The 21,030-nt window shown below is 43.4% G+C and overlaps 1 protein-coding gene across 1 annotated transcript; it reads left to right on the top strand.

The window, feature by feature from the left end:
* YWHAE (tyrosine 3-monooxygenase/tryptophan 5-monooxygenase activation protein epsilon) lies at positions 1-21,001 on the top strand. The gene is made up of 6 exons (XM_032129859.1): positions 1-220; positions 10,415-10,614; positions 15,323-15,429; positions 15,796-16,002; positions 16,600-16,736; positions 20,081-21,001. The coding sequence occupies exons 1-6, from the start codon at positions 157-159 to the stop codon at positions 20,131-20,133; spliced, it is 768 nt and encodes a 255-aa protein (XP_031985750.1). The 5' UTR covers positions 1-156; the 3' UTR covers positions 20,134-21,001.
* The last annotated feature ends 29 nt before the right edge of the window (positions 21,002-21,030 follow it).

Below are 21,030 nucleotides of genomic sequence, written 5' to 3'. Positions count from 1 at the left end.
GCATGCGCGCGCCGGCGGGAGTGCCCGGATGCAGCGGGAGGAGGCGCTGCCGCCATATTTGCCCTGAGAGCAGCGAGCTGGTAGCTGCCGAGCCCCCCGGACCCATCGGCTGCCATCCGCCCCGCGCAGTCCCCGCCGCCGCCCCGCCCGCAGGACATGGACGATCGGGAGGACCTCGTCTATCAGGCCAAGTTGGCTGAGCAGGCTGAGCGCTACGATGGTGAGCGCGGGCTCGGAAGGCCGTGCACGGCCAAGGGGAGAGGGAGGGAGGGAGGGAGCGGCCACAAAATGGCGGCTGGGCGGGGGAGGGGGGCAGGGGCGGAGGAGGGGGCGCACACAAAATGGCGACGGGGAGCGCCCTGAGGGGCCGCTGGAAGCGGGGATGGGGGACCCGGGCGAGGGGGTGTCTCGGGCCGGGGCGGGGCCCGGGGCGGGGGGCGGTGGCGGCAGGAGCCGGGAATAAAATGGCGGCCGCGAAGGGCGAGTCCTGGGGGGGGGCAGAGGAGCCGCCCCCGCCTCGGGGGGCCCCACAAAGAGACCCCGCTGCCCCTCACGGCGCCGCTGGGTCCGGCCGGCTCCGCGCTCCCCCGGCCAGGCGGCGCGGAGCGAGGGCGGCTCGCCGCAGACAACGCCCATGCCGAGTGCTCCGGAGGGGGGGCCCGGCCCTCGGCCCCTCGCCGGCCGTGCTCGTGGGGGGTCCCCGGGGATGGGGCTGCGCTTCTTTCTCTGCCTCTACCCCCGGCTGGAGATCCTGCTGCCCCTGGCAAACCCAGAGAGAGCGAGTTCTCGCCGTGCAGGGAGCGAGTACATGATTCACTGCCTAAAGAAAACGCGTATGCTTTCATTATGTGGTATAAATTATTACATATTGTTTCACTTTCCCAGCGTCTTCTTTTCATCCTTTTTCCTCTCTTAAGTTTGTGCGCTGTCCCTGATCATTTAATATCCGTGATGATTTAATACCTGGGGGAAAAGTGGTAGAGGGGAGGAACTGGCAACCCTGGGTGGTGTCTCTTGCCCCAAAAATGTCTGTCTTGCAACTGTTCCTTTTAAACATGGTTCCCCTGCACATAATAGAAAGGGCCTTTAATTTTCTCGACTCTTCTGAGACTGTTACTTTGCCCTGAGAGCTGTGATTATTCATTTGAAGTGAAATAAATGCATGTATGTAGAATGTGTGAATGCAGTTACCATTCATTTAGAGGTAAGAAGACACTCCCAATACTTTCTGTTCATAAATTGTCATAGACAACATGACCAAGTTCTCACCAAATGACATATTTTTACTGAGTTGTGCTTAAAAAACATCTGATGGCACCATTGCAGAACATCTGAAAAATGCACGTTTTGGGGAGGAAAATAGAAACTAAAACAAAAAGAAGGCCTAAATAAGAATCCATTCAGTTAGATTTCTGATAGGAAAATGATTTGGAATTAAGAGTATCACTGAAGGAAAGCAGTCAGGCAGTTTCCACTGAAGGGTTTACAGAAAAAAACAGCCCCCAAAAAACAGGTATTAGGATACAATAATTAACTTGGGCAGAGGGACATATCTGTATTCCACAATAAGGGTGCAGCTCCTGCTGAGGAGGGAAGGCTTCTCCACCTGGTATGGATGAGTCAGTGTTGGCTTTGGTTTGAGTGGAAACCCAACATTCTGGAGGAATCATCATCCTTGGGAGCTCTTGAGGCATGACTCTCTTTCTGGGGTTTTCTGAAATCAGCAGTAAATCACTTCATTAGGATGTAATAGGACTCTACCCCATGGCACAGATCTGCAATGCAAACTTCCTGTCAACTAATAAAAATTGATTAGGAGGGATTATTGCCTTGGTGCAGCATTTCCCTGCTTTTGGTTCTCCCAGTACCATGAATGTTTGCTAAACAAGCTGCCCAGAGCAAAATGTAAAAGACTTGTCTTGCTTCTGAATGGGCGTGAGACTTGTTACAATTTAGGAGGGAGCACTGAACTGAAAGCTGCCTTTTTCAAATCAGTGCTGTGGGTTTTAGCCTTCCAGAGTTTTTAGGACTCAAGTTGGGTGAACATATTTAAGATGCACCCTGTAATTCTGCCAGCTGTTCTAAATTTGTCTTCACATTTTCTTGTGTCCATGGCCTGGAAGAAAATGTACTGTAGATACTGTTTTTATCATTTAATTCTGTGTTCTTGTTCAGCTGAAACAATTAAAAATGATTGGCATAATTTGTTCTTGTTTATGTGAAATAATGCAGTTCTGCCAAGATCATAGCTGAGACTGCTGAATAATTCTGTGAACAAAGTGATTTGAGAAGCAATATGAGGAAAGTGTAAGCTACTCCTAATTTTGGTCCTCAGTTTGATCTTTGAGGTGCACAATTATGAGGCCACGGTTATTAATTGGCATTATATTAAATGGAGTGATGGTAAGTACTGGCTACAGATACATTGGAATATGAGTCCCTTGGGTAATTTGAATATGAGTTTGACAATTTTTTGTGTGTTTTAACATTAGGATAAGCGTAAAGTTCTATCCCATCTTTCTCCTGGAGACTGAAAGAATGGTGGGTTGCTATTTATGTATGGCTCATGGCATTTATAGCAGCACTTATGGTGGGCATCCAACTGTCGTTTCTTTGGTGTTACTTACCTGACCCACTTAGGGAATTTATGAAGTCTTGGGAGCTGTATTTGTGAACGGTTGGGAATCTAGTCCTGTGTCTGTACTGTCCTCAGGATGCTGGCCCAGATTAAGAGGACAACTTTCTAGGTACTTTTGCAGTGTAAGTAGCACTTAAACCCTGATCTCCTGAGATATTAAGAGATTTGGGTGTCTGACTATCTTCACAGATCTGCTTAGGCATGTTATGGCAAATCACAAAATGCCAGGAAGCTTACTGGTAGTACAGGAAGCTTTGTGAGAAATCTCACTTACTGCTATTCCTTATTGGTAGAATAATGTATAACTAAATGGATTCCTTTTTTGGAAAACAATTGGAGTAAGTGATACTGTGGAGCTCCTTATATCAAGAGGATGTAGAGGATTCCTGTAGACTGCTGCTGAATATTGAAACCAATTCCTGTTTCTGGAGGCTGGGAACATCTTTGTTTTAGGTGAGAAAAATGCTATGGCTCAAGGTAGACTGTGAGCAGATACTTCATACAGCTGCTTTGTACTACAAGTCTTGAAGTACATGACTTGGGTGAGGTGAAATAAGTGGGGTTTTCCCCCCTCAAAACCAGATGATAGGTCAGGGTACGGTTAAGGGAAAAAGCCAAGCCACCCATGACAGGTCTCCTGCCTCCCAGCACAGCAAGCTAACAGCTGCCTCCCTTTGTCTTTAGAAATTGTCTATCAGGGAAATGGGTCTTTATCACAAAGGCAGGAACGTGTGCAGCAGTGGATTCAGTTCAAGATTTGAACCCTTTTTAGAAAAAACTGTCTCCTAGTAACAGGTCTTCAGCTTAGAGCGTAATGAAGAATCAATAAGTCACAAATTAGAATTCAAGTTGCATATTAATTTTGGTTTGCAGAGGATTAGTCTCTTTCAAGCAGATGTCAAACACACTTCAGTTTTTTGGGTTCCTTCCCCCATTAATGGTTACCACTTACCCTGTGTGTTAAAGGTCTTACTGGTGTATTGATGTGGGGTGTGACTGCTGTCTCTGAGCTAAAAGGCAGAAAAATCTCAGCATATCCCTAAGAATTGTAGGAATCTAAGAGTTAAAGTATGGGCGAGACAGTGCTAAAGGAATAAGCCTGTACATTTTTTAAGTGGGAGTTGTACATACTGGGACATAAATTGACTTGTGATTATGAGGAGTTGTGTGAGAGAGGGCCTTTGTCTGTAATGGCCTTCTTGAATTTCCTGAGGTACCAGCAGCAAACAAAGGAGACAAAATTCTACAATTGGCTGGTGTGGTCCTCTGCAAAGAGCCCAGAAGCTGAACTGGTGTCCAATTCTTGTATTAGAGGATTGCTCAGTAGCGGATCTCAGTCAAAGGGAGAGATGTATGATGTGGCCCACACTTGAGATGTTTGCTTTCAAACTGAAACGTTTATTAGAAATAGTGGGGATATCCTCTTGATTTAGAAAAGTAAATGTCCACAGCTTGAAGAGATTACAGGGACAATTTAAAAAATGTTCTTCTTGCAAGAAGGACTTGTGGTAGACCATACAATTGATAATGCAGAAAATCCCACTGTTGCTTGGACAACTTGGGCGTAACCTATTTCTCCAAGTAAAGGTGCAGGACTGTTTATTGCAGAGTCATGCAGTCAGGTTTTGGAAGGGTTTTGACTGCACCAGCTGTTACAAACCTTGCACATGGAATAACATTATAACCCTCTGCTTTGTCCACAAAATCATCATCAAGCCACTGTGCAGGTTGGCTATTATTTGGGGTTTTTTTACTCCTCTGCCTGTTGGTTGTCTTAACTGGGAATCCACCTGTTAGGTTTTCTTATGCTCATTTGTGTAAAACTTTTACATTGTGATAAGTGTGGAATGCTTCTCATGTGTGCTTGGGTTGTGGTCTGACCCTTAGAGCCAGTTCAGTTCTCTAAATTAGAAGCAAGATTAATTTTTTTTCCCTCTTGAGTAGTTGTCTGAGCTGGTGACCTGAATGAGCCAGTTGAGAGATCAGAGGGGTGTTGAGCTGGCAGGAGGGAATTGATAGGCATGGGTTCAGCCATCTCTGGAGCCCTCTTTGCCAAACACAGGATTTCCTAAGAGAACAGAAAATCCTAATGCAGGCAGCATAACAGTGTGTCTAGAAGAGTTCCTAATGGATGGAAAGAGGAGCTGAACTTCCGCTTGGTTGAATTTGGAGCTCATCATTGTAGTGAGTAGGGTGGTGCCCACTGATGCCAGGTGGAGGTCTGTATCTTTGGGAAGTGCAGTTTGTGGACATTGATCCAGTTATATTCATCTCTTACTGAAGAATACACTGGCCCCTATTTCTTCAGTTCTTCTTGTATTTGTTCCTAGCAGTTTGCTGCTACTAAGTTAGTACTTACTACTTGCTTCTGTTTTGTGGCTCACTCAGAAGTGCCAGCCTGCTTCCCAGCAGAGATACCTTGTGATTCCACTGGTGGGCTTTCTCTGTTCTTGAGAACTTGACTCTCATATTCATACCCTGTTTCCTGTCTTTCAGCCAAGTGTTTATCCATGTGAGGACTTTCCTGCCTATCCCGTGGCAGTTGAGTTCCTTAAAGAACCTTGGGTGAGGGACCTTGTCAAATGCCTTTGGGAAATCCAGGTAGACTCTACCAATTATGTCTTCTTTGTCCATGTGCTTCACTTGTTCAAAGCATTCCAGTAGATTTGTGAGGCATAATGGAATGCCATGCTCTACAATGTAATGTTTATTCATATACCCGCTCATTCCAGGGTTTTTTTAATGTAATTCCCATTAACTTGACCCCTAGTGAGTATTAGGTTCATGGTTTTGTAGGTCCCCCTGAGTGTGTGCTGGAACCCTTCTCAGCTGAACAGTGTAAACCACTTTGTGTTTGCTGCTGTTACTAAAGCCCTAACTGAGAGGTTACACACAAGACTGTAGGGTCATAGATACTTAAGGTTCTTGGGACTCATTCCTGATAATCTTTTGTTCATTGCAAGAATGAACAGGTACAAGACTAGCACTTGTACTGAGTCTTTGAATACTGTTTATGGCGTGTGATCATCTGTGGTGGACACGAGGGAAGACTTGGTTTTTTTGCTGTGTCCTTCACCTCCTTGCAGCTCACAGGATGCTCCTTTGCGGCTTTTAGCTCCTGAAATGCTGAAGTAGGTATTGGGCAGCAGCTTAGAAGCTTGAAGAGCTTGGTTTGTTTTATTGCCCTTAGATAAGGGCAATAGAAAAGATTAAACTTAAAACGCAGCTTCAGTTTTCTGATGTTCTTCTGCTACTAAATGGAGAGTTAAGACGGTGCTTCTGCTGCTCTTCATTACATAATATATAAGAATTGTACTTTGTGAGTTCTCTTAAGGTTTATTTTGATTTGAGTATGATGACCATTAATTACATCATCTCCATCCCACCTTTACTCAACAAGTTCTTTTTCTCTTCTTATTCTAAGAAGCTTTCTCACTTAAGTAGTTCCTCTTTTGGAAGGGAAGCACACCACTAAGAGATTTTCTAGCTCTTGTTTTTTCCTGTGGTAATGTTGAGCCAGTGTGTGTGGAGGCAAGGGGGAGTTACTTCAGCAGTAAGGTTGAAGTAGATTCTGTGTATTGTTTAAAGTCACGAGGAGTGCCTTGGTTGGAAACAAAAAACCCCGACCCTGTAGCATCCTGGTTAGTGAGACTCAGGCACTGAATTAGAAGTTGCAAACTCTGTAGATTTGCCCTAACAAGTTTGCTTTAGTGCACCAGCCTTTGTTTAGGCCAAATGATTTCTGTTACAAGCACAGATTTTGATAGAACTGCCAGATACTGGCTATTCCTTTGTTAGGGTCTGCTGTCTCTTGGTTTGTGTCCTGCACTGGGAAGGTTTTTAGTCTTCCCACTAAATTGGCTGTACATCACCCATTTCCATATTTCCTTACCTAGGGATATTGCAGTTCCCCTGGGTTTTCTGGATTTCTGGAGTTAAGGAAGCAACAAATACCTAGTTTCTCATTCATCTCTGGTCAAGAGGCAGTCATTATTTTGTGGCCTAGTATGAGTCCTTATCAGCTGTGCCCTTTGTTCTGTGGCTGGCCCCTAATGATGGTTATCAAACATGTCCTTCTCAACACTTGTAAACTTCCCCACTTTTAGCTTAGAGTAAGGCTTATTGTTTGTCTTTCACATTAAACCCCAATCCCAAGCCATGCACCTTGGTGTTCCACAAACCCTTTGTAGGTGGCCACCGCTGTCCAACCCTTTGTGCTTTCCAGGCTGCGATTCTGTGTCCCTCCTGGTGGCTGGAGGTGAGTCAGCAGGGTTTGCAATGGGGAGCCAGCATTTTAATCATAGTAGCAGAATATAGGAACCTAAAAAATGGCCTGGGCACCATTACAGTTTTTGCCTGTGTATTGTGGTATTTCTTAACCAACAGCAGGTGCTTGGGGAAAGATCTAAATCTAGGGCAAGCATGTCATTCTCCAGAATATTCCCCTCTCCTTCCAGAATTCATGTTTTTGGGATTTCCTGCCCTGACAGTGGCATGATCTGACAGTAGCATAATAAGGTGACAGCCACAATCACCTGAGAGGCTGGAACTTAACCGCTTACATACAGCCTCTGTCTCTCTGAATCTGCATAACGCTACTTTTTCCATAATGCAGTGTAAGCATCTCTGGATTTTGTATGCAATGAGTTGTCATTACTGCAATAATCCTTTTTAATGAAATGTAATCTCAGACTCGTATTTTGTCTTGAGTGGTCTCTGACTGAGCTTTCCACCTCCTTGTGGAAACTTCCAGATTGGTAAAATGGCACTTAGAATAAAAAATATTTGTTCTGTTGGCAGATATAGATGGCTTTATTTTTGTTTTCTGTTGGAGGAGATACAGGTATGTTGTCCCCTTGCTTTTGTACTGCCTGTGTTCTTAAGATTTTTCATCAGGCTTAAATTTTCAGGGCTGGATTATGGGTTTACCATGGAAGACCAAGGTATGTACATAATATTTTGTTTTCTTGAAATATCAGCCCAGATTTTTGTATTGTAAGTAAAAGTGGGCTCTTTACTAAACTAAAATCCTTTTTCTCCAACAGCTTTGTGTGTAGACTGATAAATGTTTTCTCTTTGGGTAAAACAGTTGTTTATGGGTGGGATTCTAATCTGTGGTTGTGTGGTTACCTAGTAACAAGATGAAGATTTCGAAGAGGAGACAAAGTTTCAGTTCCTGTTGTCAGGGTGTTGGGAGGTTGCGTACCCAGTGTGAGGGGTGGTGAAGGTGGAGGGTTTTGTGCTTCAGAACAAATGGAGGAACCTCAGGTGCTCCCCCATCCCCCAGCATCCCGTTCCCAGTGGCTGTCACTTGTCAGGGAGTCTGTTTAACTTACTAACAACTCAATCATAAAAATGCTGGGGTGATAAGGGCTATTTACTGATAGCAGTAGTAGTTCAGAGCAGGTGCCTGTTTTCCTTTGGCTCTGTTGTTTCCGTGGTTGTGGTGACTGCAGGAGGGTGGTTAATGACCTCCTTTGCCAACAGTTGAAGAGATGCAACAGGGCTCAAATACTGACAGAGGAGCTCCTTGTAGGGCGGGGTCTTGGGTTTGGCTTTGTACCAGCTGTTGCACAGCTTAAATTGGGTTTATCCTCCAGTGCACAGAGGTGTTCAGACCTCTGTTTCAAGGGCTTGTAGATGTTCAGACTGGTAATAGATAAAATCCTGTAGAAGCCAAGCAGTTAATTAAATTCATAATGATGTGTTTGAATGTACTGTGAAAGCTAGATACTCATTTTCAGGGAACAGCAAGTCTTGTGTATAGTTTTTTTATTTTAAATTTTCACTCTAGACAAATTTGCTTCTAGGGAAGAGATTGTGAAGGAAACCTGTAGAACAATTGATAAAATGTGCCCTTTTTCCCCAGTTGTTGCAATTTCCTGACACAGGGCAGATCTTGGAAGATGTTGCTGTACGTGTTCCTCAACCTCCACACTTCTGGACTAATTGTTCTATATATATCATTGTTATATGAGATAAGTGTGGATAGATTTTTGTTGTCATTAAGAAGCAGGTTTTCTATCAAAGCATTGTCATCCAGGAGTATGACTGAAGTGCACTGTAGTTAATCCCAGTGGATAAAGCACAATAATAGAAACTGTTTTAAAAAAAGGCAGATCTTCCGTAACCTGTGTGTTTCTTATCTGAAGGCAGTCAAATATTAGGCTTAAAAACAAGAGCCACATTTTTTGCTGGACCTTGACGAAGATACCCAGGTCATGGAGACTGCAAGTCTCAATTCCTGATGGTCATTTTTGTCCACAAGAACTGTCAGGCATCTTGAATGTGGCTCCACTGTTTCAAGAAACTTCCAAACACGAGATGGCTTAATTTGCATAATTTAAAAAATTTACAGCTTTGAAGTAGATTTTTCGTATGAATGGGATGGTAGGGTCATGCTTCAGGAAATAAATCATAGTGCTTGCTTTATTTAAGTAGCAAATTGTAGCTATATCATATTGCTCGTAACTTAGCTGGCTTAAAATACCTAATTATGTTTATGTTAATACTAACTGTGAATGTGGAGTGTTTAGGGCAGCTCTCAAATTCTTCAGTAAAAGCACCATTTTGCAGTTGCAGGGTGGTGTTCTCAAAAAGTTTTATCAAATGCTTGGTGGATTTTTCATTACTTTCTGTGATTTGGGGGAAGCAAAATCTACTGATAAAAATAGAGCCACCATAAAATTTTGTCCTCCACATATGGAGACCTGTTGGAGACTGATAACATTGTTCCTGCCAGGGAGCCTACAGTCTCCATTGCTGAAGTAGCTTGTGCCTGTTTAGGTTGTGATTTTGACATCTGAGGGGGAAAAATTATAGTTAAGCTTCATTTGTATATTTAACACTATTTTTCTAATGTGTCCTGAACAATTGCAGTGTTGTTAGGTAATTAAAGGGTTATAAACTCCCTTAAGTAGTTTAGTCTTGGTTCCACTGGAGCATAGGAAAGCTGTGTTTGGTAATAATTGTTTTAACCTCAGGTTTAGAAGTACTTTTCAACAGGCATAAAATAGAAATATACATTCATTCATATCTTGTTTGTTACTTTTCACTGTAAGAGGCTGCTTGGCATGGGTAGATATGGTTGCTCTGGGTACACTCAGGATGACATTTTTGTTACCACTCCAAGCACCAAATTTTTCTTTTGGAGGTTCATCTTGCAGCTTTGACTCATTTTCCTAGTAACAGTACTCATACATCTCTACGTGTATTCAAATCTGGATTTTATGTTTTTGTTAATTACCACATTACATTGTGTTCCAGTTGACAAATCAGTGGAGCATTCTGTAATTCCTCAGTTTTATCCTGACTGTGCCAAGAGCCAGATCACATTTGTTCATCTTTTCTCACTGTTCTCTGCCTTCTGCAAAGCACTCTGAAGAGCGCACACTCCTGTAGGATTGTACTGATAACTCTTGTCCACTGTGGAAGAATGTTCTTGCTGTTACATCCTTTTTGTCTGTCTGTTAAAAAAGGCAAACAAACAAAAAAAACCCCCACTCAAACCAAAGACCAGAAAAATAAAAACCAAAAGTGAAAACTACCTTTAAAGAATTTTTGGAACCCTTGTAAAATACCAGATGAACATCAGATACTTCCTTTGTGTATGTGCTGATTGATTTGTTTGGAACACTCCAGTGTAAAAGTGAGGAGTAACTGGATGAAAGGAGGAGGGAGCTTAATTTCCTAAGCTCTCATTAATGTACAGCTTGTATTGAATGATTTGAAAGGTGCTTCAGTTGTGAGAATAATTGCCTGACCTTTTCCTCCTAGAAATGGTTGAATCAATGAAGAAAGTGGCTGGAATGGATGTGGAGTTGACAGTGGAAGAAAGAAACCTGCTTTCTGTTGCATATAAAAACGTGATTGGAGCCAGGAGAGCTTCCTGGAGAATAATCAGCAGCATTGAACAGAAAGAAGAAAACAAAGGTGGAGAAGACAAATTAAAAATGATTCGGGAATATCGGCAAATGGTAAGCTGGAGTTGGTCTTACAGCAAAATGTCATTTAGTTCTGGTCCCCTTGCCATAAACTGCCCTGGTGTTCGAGATTGCCTGTGGTGTGCTGACCTGGAATAGGGTCCTTGGAAGGCTGGAGCTGGTTCCTTATCTGGAGAATAAATCTCCGTGGTGAAAGGGAGAGCTTGGGTGTTTCTGTGTAAACACTCCGAAGGGCAGCAGCCTCAGGAGAGGGAGGGATTTTCCCTCAGTCATCAACAGCTCTGCCAAGCATTTGGGCTGTGCTTGCACTTTTCTTCCCTGCTTACTCAGATGTGAGGCTGCACCTGCTCAGGAGGCCTCATTCTTTCCCCTCCAACCTGACTTACCCCAAGCAACTTCTTTTTTTAATTAACCCTGTCAAAGGAGATGTTTGGCTGTTAAGTTTCTCCTTCCTATAAAAATTGCTTTGGATCATACAGTGACACTTTCAGTGATTCCAGTTCTCTGTCCTAGAGAGTTCAAAACATTAACACTTGAAATGTCCCTGAGGGAGGCTCTTCAGTGCTCTTCTTGGCTCCTTGTCTTTGTCACTCCGTGTTCTGGGGATGTCGTGGTTGTCCCAGCTGTGAAACTTGGGTGTGTAGCAACCTCCAGGGCCTTGCTCTTTTCTCTCTCTGGAGAGAGAGGGAGAAATTGATCCACATAACTTCATGCTGACTTAGTCAGTGTGTGCAGCTTTACCTAAAATGGAGAACTTGCGGCAAGCTCTGGCTTTCATTGGTAAGGGCTAATGAAACCTTCAGCTCTTAGTGAGTAGTTGTTCCCCCTTCCTCCCTGCCCTAAATGATGGTTTAGCACGGAGCAGGCATGCTCCCGTACTATTTAAATCCCACACATTTCTGCAGAGGCTTCATCTCCATTATTTGAGGACAAGTGCCTCCACATGGTTCACATCTTCATTTCCAGAGAAACAGTGGAGTCTGTTATATCACCTGGCACTGATTCATATACCAGCAATGGAAATGATGTTGGCTTGGAAATCTTCTCTCAGGAATGGCTCTGGACTGCTTTCTGTTGACTCACAGGGTTTCTTTTGCTCCATGGAATTGTTAAAGTTGTGAGTTTCTAATTTTATGCTGGCATACTGATGGGATGAGGCGCTGCCAGTTACATACAGTCCCAAATAGCCTTTTCTTGATGAGTGTCTGCAATCTCCTAACAGAACATAGAAAACAAGACAACAGCTATCTAGTGATTGTTTAAACTTGTTTTACACTTGTGCTTCCAGGTTCTTTTGCACAGGGTTTTGTGGATGGTTACCATCTTCTGCCAGAGATTCTTTAATGGTGAAAAGACTTTTTTCCTCATTTTGAAAGGACTCTAGAAATAACCATTATTCTGCATCCCTCTTTGTAAAGGACATGTGCCATTCTGGATGGACTGGGGTGCAAGAAGTCCATGTTTGTAGGTGCTTGAGGCTCTGAAGAGAGAGAGAGGCCGCATGAAGTACAGTGTCATGCCAACAGTGTGTTCAGCTGTTAAATCCTGAGAGAGAACAGCTTTCACAGCTACACTGGGAGGAGGAGTGCACTGAGCACTGTCATTGGTTCTGTACTGGAGCAGGGGTGGCTGTGTCTGCCCAGCTCCAGAGGGAGTTTTCCCAAGAGGCTTCTGAGCATCATCTGTAGCTGAAGGCCAGTTCCTGTTAGTAGCTGCTGGGAGACTTCATATGGGTTGGCATCTGCTCTTGAGTGTGTGAGTGGGTTTGGTGGGATGGCCTGGGAGCAGGAAGGGCCTGAGGAACACTGCAGGTTTGGGTGCTGCTGCTCACTGTCGCTGCTGAGCAGTAGCACTCCTGCCCTGTTGTGCTCAGTGCTTCCGTGAAGAAACAGCTTCCAGCAGAATTCTCATCGTTATGATTCCCTTGTCAACAAATACTGACTTTGTAGCATTTTCCAGAGTAAGTTCAGTGTTGGGAAAACCTTTCCCAGACTTGAAAGGCTCTGAAGAAGGAAAACAAATTCCCCCCCCCCCACCCCCAATCATGTCTGGGAGCCAACAGGCCACGTTTAAACCACTGGGGAGTTGGAGAGAACCAGCATCTCTAAAAGACACATCTCTCACCTACCACCAGAAGCAGCTGTGACCTTGCTTAGCTGCAGAGTGCTACTCCAGTAGAAAGGGAAAGTTTCTGTAGTAGTTTCTGTGAAAGTAATTATTTGTTGGGTTTGGTGTATGTCAGAATTTACTATAATTCAGCTCATGGCTCATGTTGGGAGTTTTTTTAAGCTAGTAGCCAGCATGACTTGGGGTAGAACTCAAGGGATGGTGGTATTGGGAGGGCAGGGCCAGGCTGGCTTTGTCTGAAGTGTGCACTGGGCAATAGTGAGAGATGAAAGACACCAGGCTGTGCGTCTTCCCAAACCACTTCAGCTGAATGGAGCCAAACACATCCATAGCCATGAGGGAAAATGCCACTTACTTGCTTTCTTTGTAGACAGGCTGCTCTCCTGGCTCCTGTGGCCATTTGGATACACAAAAGCCCCTGAATTTCTCATCTGGCTGCATCTCTGACGAGAACACGCTGAGGCTTGTGCTCTTCATCCTTGAGAGGCTGAAGTGGCTGCACACAGTGCAGTTCCCTCCCTCGCAGTCAAACCAGATCCGTTCCCACACCATAACACAGATACTGACCTTCCCCTTCCTGCTCTGGAGATGTGGCACATGGAATGTGTGTTTCCAGTGCCCTGACTTCTAACCTGTGCTGTATTTTGGGGCAGTTGCCAGCCTGTCCTGTATCCTCCTCTCTTAGAAAGAGCTCACTGAGCTACTCATTCTGGAACAGATCCTTTTTGTACAAAGCTTTTAGTTTTGTTGTGGGTATTTTGTTTGTTTGTTTGTTTGTTTTACCCTTAATTAATTTGATTTGTATTAAATCTTTTTAAACTAAGCTTGGCCAGGACATTTACCTTGCCCCGGAAGCTGATCTCTGATAACTGTGACTGATCCTTTAAGCAAAGCTGGAAAAGGTCTGTCTGAGATGAAATAGAAGTGTGTACATGTATGGTTATTTAACTAAAGAGGATTAGAAACTGATTTAATTCTTTGCAGTTTTGCTGAAGATCTCTCTGCAAAAGAAGTCATTGAAAAAGAGGATCAAGAGGAAAGAAGTTTGCAGGAACTGACTGCTGGCCAAAGGTTTTATAGCTTTTGTAGCCCAAGAATATATGAAGTAGATTCTTCTCAAGTGACCATATTTCAGCACCTTTCTTAAGCATTTGTCACATAATTAAGTACAGCATCTGATTCTTCCTGTGAATGTCAGGGCATTCTGACATTTGTACATGAAATTTGCTGTAAATTAATTTCTCTAAAGAACTTTTGCAAGTCTTTTACTTTGTGCAAATCAGTATGTGTGTATATGTGCCAGTTTATCATTTATTTTGGATCTGTAATTTTAACACCTTTTGGGTATAACTGCTGTGGTTACAAACCCTGATAGTTTGGGAGCTGTGTGGTGATAAAAGGATTACATGGCAAGGAAAATGCTTAAAGAAAGAAGGAAAGCAAATGCTTGGGTGGGAGGATAGGAAGGGATGATGGACTGAGTGGGGCTGCTCCTGTGATCCAAGACTTGCAGTTCCTGGTAGTTTCTTTAATGCCTTTGCTTGAAATCTCTCCTTTATATGAAATTAGCTTGAGCCAGAGTTCTCTTCAGCTGTAGCTGTGAAAGTTACTGTGAAATGATGAAGAAGCAGCAATGGATGGGTGACTGTGTGCACTTCACCAACCACTCCTACTGGAATGACCTGGGAGGCTCAGAGCCAGTCTGGTTTGGGCAGTGCTGATGTCAGAGGAGGGGTTTCATCTTTTCTGGGTGTGCTCAGTTTCTTTGCTTGTAGGAGTGAAACTCTCTGTGGTAAACCCTGACCTCATAGACCTTGCTTTATGTTTGGAACTGGAAAAAATGAAGGTTGATGTAACTGTTTTCAGTTCAGACTATTCAAATCCAGTATCTGTTTTTAAATAAGGTGTTACATATTGTATTTTTGGCCACAGATTTCACTGTCAGTGTTGATGATTTCTGCTTTTTCGCTGAGTTGCTGCGCTTTGTGTTTTTCACCTGTTTCTGGAGCTTGTTTTCATCTTGTACCTGACCTTCGTTTGTGTGGCACGTCTTGATTCTGTTCTGATACTCCATGAGTTTTGTCTTAAGGCTCTTCCGTTAGAGCTTTGCCTCCAAGGACTCACTAGAAATTGGTCTGAAGGTGCCATTTAACTGGGGTATAATGGAGTTCAGCTGATTTGTGTTAATTACCTTCAGATTGTCCTGTTACTGTTGCCACTTTCAAGGCAGCCTTCCAGGATCAGAAATGTGAGGAACTGAGTTGTGTAAGCCTGAAATTCTTGCAGAATTACATCCTGAGACAAACTTAATGCAATGGTCTAGCAAGATGTCTTCCAAGGAATTTACAGTTCCACTGTTGAGTTCCACATTTCATCATCCATCAGTCCCTGCCTCTTGTGTGTGCCAGCTAAATGTGCAGAACTGTTTTGCTTAATGCACCTATGGAACATCTGAATTTTATTTATTTTTCTTCTGTCCTATCCCTCTTTGGAATTTCATGATGTTTGATATTTGGGTACTTTTGGAACAGCTTTTAGTCTTAAGTGCTCACCTCACCCCCTCTTCTAATTTTGGTGGGTTTTTTTGTTTTTTTTGTTTTTTTGTTTTTTCTAGGTTGAGACTGAACTGAAGTTAATCTGTTGTGACATTCTGGATGTACTGGACAAACACCTCATTCCAGCAGCTAACACTGGCGAGTCCAAGGTTTTCTATTACAAAATGTAAGTACCTCCTTGAGAGGAAAGGCCTGAAATAGGGACAGAAATTAAGTAGCTGTAATGAGAACTTAAAGTGAACTGTTGTGCAGCTCTTAGATGTAAGAAACAGCAATTTTAATTGAGCTGCTGATGTAGAAATCACATTCCTGCTTGGGTATTTTTTTTTTTTTTTTTTGCATGAGCTGAACACTACTTGTAAAGAGAAGAAAATAAGGTATGTCATGTAGTGATGGTTTAAAATTCCCTCAGCTCTTGGTGCAGTCTTGGTAGTAACTGAGCAGATACCTAAACACAGTTTAATTTAAGCTGTTCATTCAGTGGCTGGTGGGGAAACGAGGATTGCTGACTTCCTCCTGTTTCTGTTTTCAGGAAGGGGGACTACCATAGGTATCTGGCTGAGTTTGCCACAGGAAATGACAGGAAGGAGGCTGCAGAGAACAGCTTGGTGGCTTACAAAGCTGCTAGTGATATTGCAATGACAGAACTCCCACCAACACATCCCATCCGCTTAGGACTTGCGCTCAACTTCTCTGTATTCTACTATGAAATTCTTAATTCTCCTGATCGTGCCTGCAGGTAGGTGGTGGCTGGGAAGATGGGAATATGGGAATGTTGTGTGAATATCAAACAAGCCAGAAGTGGTTGCTCCTTGGGTAATTGCTTTTCCTGCTTTCTTCCTGCTGTTGTTTGCTCTGGTTGACCTCGATTCACTGGGAAGATTTTCAGCATCACCATTTTCTTTTGGAGTCCAGAGCCACGTGCTTGTGTGGGAGTAATGGTGTATGAGAAGCAGAACAGTGATAACCTTGAATTGATCAGCTAATGGCAGTTGAGCACTTGCCAGGTTAACTCTGTGCATGCCCTTAAAGTGCCCAAGGTGTGAGGTGATTTATCTCCTCACATGCTGGGAAGGATGGTGGTACTGATTTCTGTGACCTGTGAGCATGTACAGAGTGGCAGTGATTGAGGCAAACACCATTTGTCTTCTGTCACTGCAGGTTATACTAAGTTTTTAGCAGACCTTAATCAGTTGTACTGCAAGATGTAGAAATGTTTAATGAAACCAGTATTCTTGAGTAAAAAGTTTCTTAAAGCACACAAATGACTGGTGTTAACCTGTGCTTCTGGATTGTGTTCAGCAATATTTGTTAAATCTTTGTTCTGTCATTGCAGGTTGGCAAAAGCAGCTTTCGATGATGCTATTGCAGAACTGGATACACTGAGTGAAGAAAGCTATAAGGACTCTACACTTATCATGCAGTTGTTACGTGATAACCTGACACTATGGACTTCAGACATGCAGGGTGATGGTAAGTGAGTCCTGCTGGAAGAGCTGCATCCCTGACCCAGGAAACAGAGCATGGAAATGGAGAGGGCTTGGATGGTTTACATCTGTCTCTCCTAATAATGACCCTCCTGCACTCTTATCCTACCTTAACACTGGATGAGGTGATAGGAGCGACACTGGAATCTTTTGAGCAGCTCCTCAGCTCTCACTTGAAGGAAGGAGGTGTGGAATTAGCACCATTCTCCCCACATGGCACCTGTGATTATTGTAAAAGCAGTGACCTTCTTTATTTAATCTTTTCTTTCTTTCTGCTTGTCATGCTCATCTCTGACTGTCACTCCAACCAGATGTGCACCTTCAGTGCAGGAGGAAGCACTGCAGATGCTTTAGTTCCCCTTTATTCCAGGTCACTCCATATTCTCATTGCCAGAGCAAATGCCAAATGTGTCCCCTGGCAGTACCAGAGGGTGGGACATGGATTGCTTCTGTTCACTAGCAAAGGATAGTACAAATTTTTGAAGTGGCTTTGGCACACTGAATGGATCTTCCCAACCCCTTAACTTTCACATACAATGCTTAGTATAAATCTACTCATTTTTGGGTCTCTCTCTTGGAGAGACAAGTGAAAAGAGCTGACTTTCTTTTTACTTTTAACTTGGAGGAGAAGAATTAGGTCCAATTAAGACTATTTTGGGTACCTAGAAATGCCCAGAGCTTAGAAACACCACTGCTGAACTTCACATAAGTATGTCAGTGTCTTAAATTTTTGGTAAGCTGTTCCTTGTAGCCACACAGCATTCCTGGGGGTGCTTCTTTGGTGGAGTGTCCATTTGAAAGCAAATGCAGAATCTTCTACATTTTCCTGACTCCCTGTTTTTATGTAGGGTCATGGGTTTGTTCTGAAGTGTTGTTGCTCAAAAGCTTCTCACTCTGCTCTTTGGGCTGCTGAGAGAACTGGGAATCCTGTAAATGTGTGGGGTCTTGGCTCCTGGTTTACTCCATATCCCAGTGTTTAAGGCTCTTGCACCTCCCTTTTCAAGGATGTAAGATTATCTCATTGTGCAGGATGGATCTGTGGACTCTTTTAAACACTGCAGGTGTTTGATGCCTTCCTTGCCATGGGTAGGCATTGGAGAAAAGAAATGTGTTTCAAATTCCCACAATTAAGATACAACCTTTACTTTTTTAATTGGAGCCAAATAACCTGGTGCTCTCTGGAAGCCATTTCAGTGCAGTAACCAGGCTGGATCAGTGTGGGATAGTACCAATATCTTCCAAAGAGTGTCTTCCAAATGCTCTTGATTTGGCCAGGGCTGGTGTGTCTTGTGGATCTTGGATATTGTAGAAGTTCCACAAGATCACTTACAGGCTCTTTAGATTTTGCAAAAAGAAACAGATTTTAATTTCTTGCTCCACGCCATGGAAAACAGACATTTTGGTTCTTCCTGAAGTATTTCAGATTATCCTGGTTACTGGTGCCAGAAATATAATGATTACAGAATTAAAAATACTGTAGGATTACTTAAAATCGTGGTGCAGTTCTTCAGATCCAGAAAAAAAAAGTGTTTATGTAGAATATTTAGACACAGGTGCAAAGTTAAGTTTCCTCATACTTTGCCAACACACTGAGTGCATTTCCAGCTGATGCTTCCAGAGGTCCATATTCCCAAACGAGCAGAACCTTTGAACAATAAGTTAATAGTGGCACAATTAGCAGTTTCCAAGGGGTGACAGAGACTTGGAAAGGGCTTGTTCTTTCGTGTTAAGCTTTTCCCTGTTTCCATTTCAGCTGTGCAGGGTGTAGAGATGTAAAGCCAGGCATTCCGCAGCTGCTGCACTCCCATCCCAATCCCTGTAGCTTTCCCATGGCCTAGAGCAGTGTTGAGTTTATTTCCACACTTGTAATGTCATCTCCATATGATTCCTGTTCTCCCCTTCTTTCCTGCTGTATAGATTCCTAAAGGAAAGTCCAACTGTTCATTTCCTAAAAACTCTACTTTGTAAGTCTCTTGTCATGGCTCACTGGAGTTTTCAGTGTCAGTTTTCCTGTCACTAACAGTGCCTGCCTCTGTCACGCGCTGCTGACAAATGCTTGTGTCCCTGCTGCCACTCAGGGCTGAGCCCTGTGGCACCTGTCCCCCTGCCCAGGGATGATGTGCTTGACTAAGATCCAGAGTAACTCACATGTTTGGGAATTGAGCTGCAAACCTGGATGGATATAAGAATATTTGGGCAAGAAAAGTACTTCACAGTGGCCTGGTAGAGGAGTATTTGCCTAAGTATGTTGGTTAGAGCATGCTCAGATCTTCTAATCTGGGTTAGGGCCTCTGCTTTCCTCTCTTAAATGATGTGATATGGAATTCTATCTATAAACTTCGTTGTTGAATGTCCTGTGTTCCTAGGCCCCCTCTTCCAAAATCTACCTCCAGTTGTACCTGGTGGTAATCCTGAATCTGGACACGCTCTGAGCAGACATTCTGGTTATCTGCTGGAAGTCATCAGTCTCATTTGATTGGGTTTTATTGCAATCAAGTTTTTAATTACTACTTTCTGTTTATTGCCCTTAAGAGAGTACCGTCTTAAGTGGTTACAGATAATTGTAAGCACTTTTTCAGTCTCCCTTACCAATTAAGTGAATTGTGCATGTGTGATGGCACCAGCTGAGGTACCTGGAACTTTCCCAGTTGTAGCAGAACTTTGGCAAAGCCCTGCAGAAGGTGTTGCATGGGGCTCCCTGGGGCAGCTGGAATGTAACCAAACTACAGGAGTCTCATGGACAGACCCTGTTCCACTGCATGGTACAGCCTGGCTGAACAGAGAAATTAATTTCCACAAGATGTTTTTCTCTAATAACCTCAAGCCCAGGGTTTCTTGTCGGGTTGGACTTGCAGTAGGGTGTTTTTCATACCTTTGGTAATTCCTGCCATCAGTGTTACTGTATAAAATTTCCTAAGTACTTTGCTGTTGTTGAGACTTGAGTGGGCTTGGGCAGATAAAAGTAGAGATGAGGGTTTGGGGAAGGTATTTCCTGATCCAAGGATGCTGATCCACAGCTCTTCCAATGGTTTCTGCCTTGGCTGCCCCGCCCTGGCTCAGCAGGACTGCTCACCTGCGTGGTGTCAGTTTTCAGGGCTGGGTTTGTTTGTCCTCATGTGTTCTAATGGCCTGGCTGCAGTTGTGTGTGAGGGTGCAGGAGATTCCAAGGCTTAATTTCCATGGGAATGCTTCACTCCGGAACTGGCAGTGTGGAGTGAGAGAGTGAGCGTGTATTGCATGAAACTATTAATCTCTAGGTGCCTGTTAAGCCTTTCTGCAGCTCTCAGTTTTAAATGGTAACATCTTCCTTCCTTCTTCCCACTTCCACAGGTGAAGAACAGAATAAAGAAGCGCTGCAGGATGTGGAAGATGAAAACCAGTGAGACACAAAGGCCAACAAGAGAACCCATCTCTGACCACCCTCCCCCTTCCCCACAAAAACCCTCAGTGTCACTCTGAGAACCACCAAATCTGACTTTTACATTGGGTCTCAGAATTTAGGTTCCTGCCCTGTTGGGTTTCTTTATTTTTATTTTTTTTACACAGTTTAAAAGTTCTTAAAGGCAAGAGTGAATTTCTGTGGATTTTACTGGTGCCAGCTTTTAGGTTCTTTAAGACACTAACAGGACTGCGTAAAGGCTCTTTCAGCATTACTGTATTGTCTCTGCCAGCTGTGGTGACGTTGCCATCAGCCCTGGATGTGACACCTGAAGGCCGTGTAGGGAGAGATTGGTCCTGGCCAGGTAGTGCTCATGTGGTGGCATCTTTCTTTTTTTTATAACTGTTTAAACTGAATTTTATACCAATGTTTCAACTTAATTGGGTGTTTAGCTTGAAGTTGCGAGGTTGCATTTGGGACATTTATTGTAGTGGTTTTACTGTATAAAAACAAAAAGTTTCCAAACTGCTGAAATGTTGCTGAAAATCATGGTGCTGGTAACAGTTCAACAATCCGTGGCTGCTCATTCTTGCCTGTTCTTTACTTTCCCTCCAAGCAGGTTAGCATTGAAGGTGGCATTGATAAGCCTGCATGCGTGTTCAATATTTTTTCTTTTCTCCCTCCCCTCTCCCCATCTCCCTTCGCTCGCTCAACCTCTTTTGTTCAGTATGTGTAACTTGAAGCTAATTTGTACTACTGGATATCTGACTGGAGCCACAGATACAGAATCTGTATTGTTCTTACTGAAACACAGCATGGAATTAACATTAAACTTAAATAAAACAAACCTAAATTAAAAATGCCAAACATCACTATGACTTTCTTTTAGAGGAATAACTTT

Source organism: Corvus moneduloides, chromosome 20, assembly GCF_009650955.1.
Source record: "Corvus moneduloides isolate bCorMon1 chromosome 20, bCorMon1.pri, whole genome shotgun sequence".
NCBI lineage: Eukaryota > Metazoa > Chordata > Aves > Passeriformes > Corvidae > Corvus > Corvus moneduloides.
Note: the sequence above shows the minus strand (reverse complement) of the source record. Positions and strands in the feature narration are given on the sequence as shown.

Coding starts and splice junctions, on each gene's coding strand:
- YWHAE (XM_032129859.1), top strand. CDS start 157: ATGGACGATCGGGAGGACCTCGTCTATCAGGCCAAGTTGGCTGAGCAG. Junction 10,615..15,322: donor TTCGGGAATATCGGCAAATG/GTAAGCTGGAGT, acceptor TGTTTTTTCTAG/GTTGAGACTGAACTGAAGTT. Junction 16,003..16,599: donor TCTCCTGATCGTGCCTGCAG/GTAGGTGGTGGC, acceptor CTGTCATTGCAG/GTTGGCAAAAGCAGCTTTCG.